This window comes from Otolemur garnettii, unplaced genomic scaffold (assembly GCF_000181295.1).
Source record: "Otolemur garnettii isolate 467f Iridium unplaced genomic scaffold, OtoGar3 scaffold00048, whole genome shotgun sequence".
NCBI classification, from domain to species: Eukaryota; Metazoa; Chordata; class Mammalia; order Primates; family Galagidae; genus Otolemur; species Otolemur garnettii.
Window position 1 is genome coordinate 7527702 of NW_003852443.1, and position 5575 is coordinate 7533276.

The window sequence follows — 5575 nt, forward strand, 5'->3', positions numbered from 1 at the left end:
AGAGGCCAGCTGGCATATTGACTTGAGTTGCCGTGGTTCATCTATTCAAGCTTGAAATCGAAAATGCTTTCCGTTCATCTGACCAGAGAAACCAGTTCAGGTCAAAATTCTGACATATATTTTGTTGAAAGTGCCAATTTATTAATTTATAGTGGTGAATACTAAGAATGATACCTGGGATACAGCTTTCCTGTTACCAAGATGTCTAGGAAGCAAGTCATCAGAGACCCACTTACTGTATATGCATTTTAATGAAGAAATGGATAATTTAGTGCCATATTTACACTGGGTTATGACAAAATTTTCCATGCCCTGCTCAGAAGTAAAATGAGTACTGTGTTTACCAACGAGACTTCAGGCAAATTATTTAATCTTCTTGAGTGTCCAAAATGCTTATGTCTGCCAAAGACATGATTGTTTTCTTAGTTGCTGCTAGCTAGACATTAGCAAATCCTACCACAACTCTCCCATTTTTAGATCTGACTTAGACTACCATACTCTTCTGACTGAAGGTTTCACTGACATGCTGCAATTTCCAAGTTTGTATTAAATTATATAATATATTATATTTGGATTAATAGTTTCTCAATGATATGTGAAAGATACCTTAACATTATTTATAAAATAGATGAAAAATAGAATTTGGGTAGGGTTCTGCTGTAATTGTCAAATATCTTTCATAATCTATTGTATTTTGTTTAACATGATTAGGAAATATATCATTTTATTACTTAGATTCTCAAATTCATGGGGAAATCTCATTTAAGACCCGTAATTATATATATTTTTGTAATTGTTGCCACTTTATAATAATGTCTAAAACAATATGAAAATATAAATGTGCAATATTAGTATCATTTAATTTAAAAAATAAAATGGGCCAGGTGCAGCGGCTCACACCTATAATCCTAGCACTCTGGGAGGCTGAGGCAGGTAGATTGCCTGAACTCAGGAGTTCTAGACCAGCCTGAGGAAGAGTGAGACCCTATCTCTGAAAGTAGTCAGGCATTGTGGCAAGTGTCTGTAGTCCCAGCTATTAGGGAGGCTGAGGCAAGAGGATTGCTTAAGCTCAAGAGTTTGAGGTTGGTGTGAGCTATGACACCACAGCACTCTAGTGAGGCACAAAGTGAGACTCTCACAAAAAAATTAAAAAAAAATAAAATGTTATACATCTAAAACATCCTGTTAAATATGATACATTAATCACTAATTGTGATTATAGAAATCCATCAGAAATTTGAAGAATTACTGAGAAAGGGTAGCCATCAGAATATTTATATTATTTTACCAAATAAATGTTCCTCTGTATTTTTTTTTATGTTTCTATAGAAATAAAGCACATGGTCTCAATCTTACCTCTCACACTTTTGCCTCACACTCGTTGAATTTCCCCTTGTTTAAAACCACTGTTTAAAGGATTGCAAACTAGTCAGCCAGAACAAATGAAAGTTGGGAAGTGAAGTCTTTGAATTTAGATATGGTGCTACTGGGTAGAGTTATGAATATAGAAATATAGATACTCCTTTCAGTTCTCACAAAATGGAGGAACTTGAGAAACTACAATAGAAATTTAATTATGCCAAATAAAATGCACAATGGGATCTTTAAAGAGAAAAATAGAGGTTTAGAACACTCATGCCCCTCTACTTCCTTGATACTACTGTTCGAATGAGCATGTTAAAATAGAAAAATGGTGTGCTCTTTAAAACTTAAGCAGCAGGAAAATCTTGACTTCAAAAATTCTGTATCCCCATACCCACTAAATCACCCTTTAAACAGCCTAACCCTGGTTATTTTCTGGGGCTTGAAGGGTTACTTTCTGGTGGGAATTCAAACACACTTAGATCTTGAAGAACTTGGGACCTCATTTCCGAGCCTAGAACATGAGTTCTAAGAGGCTAACAAGGCCTTGGCACAAAGGATTCAGAATTTCCTTGATATCAAAATCATACTCTGCTTTGGCCATGATAAAGTGTTTGCCTTCTAAAATTGTTGTAGGCAAAAAAGTTGTAACTCCTGGGAAAGAAGAGCCATTTTGTGAATTATTAACTTAACAGGCAAAAGAGAAAGAGATACTGCACATGAAAAATGCAGGGCACCTGACAGAGAACACCATGGAAAACCAGAAGGCAGAAAGGAAAGAACTCAGTCTCCTCCGGATGGCCTGGCAACTTCAAGACGCTGAAGACAAGCCTATGAAACAGCAGTGGGGCGCATTCAAAGAGCAACTTAAAAAGGTGAGGAAACAAACAATGGCATGGTACCTAGCCTTAGAAAGAAATGGAGTTCTGGTGGCACCCGTAGCTCAGTGGGTAGCATGCCAGCCACATACACCACGGCTGGTGGGTGCAAACCAGCCCAGACCTGCTAAACAACAAGGACAACTGCAACAAAAAATAGCCGGGCATTGTGGTGGGCACCTGTAGTTCCAGCTTCTTGGGAGGCTGAGGCAAGACAATTGAAAGAATTGCTTACACCCAAGAGTTGGAGGTTGCTGTGAGCTGTGACACCAGGGCACTATATCCAGGGCAACAGCTTAACACTCTGTCTCAAAAAAAACAAAAAAAAAACAAAAAGAAATGGAATTTCTAATAGAAGCTATAACATGAACGAACCTGGAAAACATTATGCTGAGTAAAATAAACCAAGCACAAAACGATAAATGTTATACAGTTCAACTTAAGTGAGGTACCTGTGGTCATTCACAGAGACAGGAGAATGGCAGCTACCAAGGCCTGGAGGAGGGAGGGGGAAATGGGGGGGATTTAATGAGCACAGAGTTTCTGCTGTGGATGACGAAATGTTCCAGAGATGGGTGTGACTGCATTAATACCTCTGACTGTTTGCTTAAAAAATGGTACATTTTGTTATATATACTGTACCATAAGAAAGCCAAAAAAGGTAAGGGAAACCTGAGGGCCTGTACCTCATTGTTTGGTGTTTTCAAGATGTGAGGTCATTCAGGGATGGGAATGTTTTCACAAGGGTTAAAAAGTTTGATGAGGCTGCACTTTGTTATGAGGTCATAGCATAGTTGCTGGAGGGGCCGAGAAAATGTACATATAACTAACTATCTGATACACCTTTCAGACTACTCACAACTTAAAACTTCTTCAGGAAGTCCTTATGCCTGTGTCTGCACTTGACCTTGGAGGGAGACTTCAGACCACTTTAGATCTACAGAAAAAATGGAATGAAATGAAGCCTGAATTCCAGGTGAAGAAATGGGTGGATTTGGGTGAATGGGAAAAAAAACTTTAAAACTATTTGGTTGCAGTTTACTTAAAAGACTGATGATTTCTATTTTTTTATATAAGAGCATTGCATGTCTAAAAATTCATTGGACAGACACAATTTTCTTACTTTCTTCCTGTACTCTTCTGTATTTGATGATACCAAACACTTGGTCTGTTAAATGTCCTAAATATAGTTTTACCTTGATCATTTTGTTTGTTATTAATATATTAATATATTAAGTGAATATATATCTCATATATTCACTTTTTTATTAGAGACTACAGACGTGTTTTAATTTGAGACATCTCAGAACAAGGATGGGCAACCTCTGGCCCACAGGCTGTGCTGCCCTGTGTCCCTGAGGTGACTCTGGGATGTCCCTGTCCCCATCCACTGCACCCCAGGTTCCCACCACCATGCCAGGAATTTTGCTGTGCTCTCCACCCATCCTCTCAGAAAGTCCTCAGGATATGAGAGATAATACCATGAGTCATGCTTCTGGCCCCCAACTGCTTAACCCATTCCCTATTTCCCCTCCTCCTGCCTCTGCTAAACTTGACACAACTGCCAAAAATGGTTGCCAGTTAACATCATTCTCCGGCCTGGATTCTCATTGTTTGCTACAAAATTAAGATGCCTGTGCTTCCATCTGTCAGTACGTCATAAGCGTGGGCTTTAAAGAATCCCAGAATCAAAAGATTGAAGAGTCCTTCATGGAATATCTAACCTTAGTTTGCTTCAAGACAAAACTGATGTAAAATATAATCACCACCCCTTTAACACACACACACACACACACACACACCTCATTGTAATCCATAGCCAACTCTTTTGTCAAAACTCTCAGCAAATGTAACTGGCCTATGCTAGGTTTCTTAATAAGCCTTAAGTGTGCCTATTTGCATTTCATTTGTGCACACATCTGCATGTGTGTGTAAGCTCCTCTAATAAGGAACCATTGCCATGCCTTTAGCTCTGCTACTGTGATGTACATATATTTGATACCTTGGAGCTTGATACGGACTTAAAGACCCTTTTAAGTTACTCTTTTAAAAACTATCTCCTTGGTCTTAATCATCTCTTTGACTTCTATTTTTAATGCAAGTTCCACCCCTGAAATTATAATAGCATTCTCTTTGTCTACCCATTACAAGTTCTACTCCAGCATCTGAGTACCATGAGGGATATTTGAACAATTCTGGATAAAAGGGAGGGCAGTTTATCCCTCCCTACATGTGGTGGCTATTTGTAGCTCATGGGCTGACAGCTTTGGAAAGAGACTATCTGCTGTGCTATTCAGCTGGTGGGTCATTCTCTTCATTCTTTTACCACAGTGCACAAGGAATTCCCCTGATATATTTTTACACTCATCTCGTCTTGGTGTTCTTACCATACCACCTGATTCTAGTCTATATTAAATGTCATCCATGGTCATAGAGCTTCATCAAATATCTAAAATACATTCACTTAACAGATGACAAGAATATTTGGCATGCCATAAAAATACATGACTCTATTTTACCACCTCGCTTTGAAACACTTTTTAAAATTTTTTGATTAATATTCCTTTAATTTTAGAATAGATGAAGATGGAATAATGTATCCCTAGCTTATAGTACAATGCTTGAATTTGGGGGGGATTGGGTCTCATAATAAATATTTTTAAAATGAGAATGATTCTTTGACCTTTATATAGTCAGTGACAAAGTAAAAAGTTCTCTGAAAGCTGGATTTCTCTTACTGCTTTCAATGTTTAGCTGCTGAATGATGAGGTTCAGTACATTCTGAAAAAATCAGAAAAGTTAAGTGGCCAAGGAGCCCCTGTGAAAGAGAAGTCTCAACAGCTGAAGGACCTTATTTACCTCCATCAAAAAAACAAAGAGAGAATCCAAGATTATGAGGACATCCTGTACAAAGTAGTCCAGTTCCACCAAGTCAAGGAAGAGGTAAGGCACATAATGGATGATAGAAAGACCCAGAGTTAACTATGAAATTAAGACTTAATTATTGTATAATAAATAAGGCCAAATTACTTATTCTGTTGCAGAAGCATGGAAGTCTGGCCCCTAACTTATCTCTCCCTATGCCCCCATCCCCTCTGTTTTCCAGCCAACGTCTTTCTTGCTCAAAGATGATGCGCACATTCCTAACAAGCTTTGACTCTGGGGTCTTTCTCTCTCTGCCCTGTTATCTAAACCCTGTACCTCCTTCCAACAATCCTGCGTCACTTGGAATGATTTCCCTCTCTTATTAAATCCTAGAATTCTTATTGTTTATTCCACACATCTTGCAGTTTTAGGTCTTGAGTCTTAGTTACTTTTTAATAAATGGAGCTTTC

General features: G+C 38.2%; 1 protein-coding gene across 3 annotated transcripts in view; it reads left to right on the top strand.

The window, feature by feature from the left end:
- CCDC141 (coiled-coil domain containing 141) overlaps nt 1-5575 on the top strand; it is a 187236-nt gene that overhangs the window by 139912 nt on the left and 41749 nt on the right. For all 3 annotated transcript variants that reach the window (XM_003791474.3, XM_023514171.1, XM_023514172.1), the window contains 3 exons: nt 2058-2237; nt 3091-3216; nt 4995-5183. In XM_003791474.3, coding sequence (XP_003791522.1) covers nt 2058-2237; nt 3091-3216; nt 4995-5183 — 495 coding nt within the window. The remainder of the gene's footprint in view (nt 1-2057; nt 2238-3090; nt 3217-4994; nt 5184-5575) is intronic.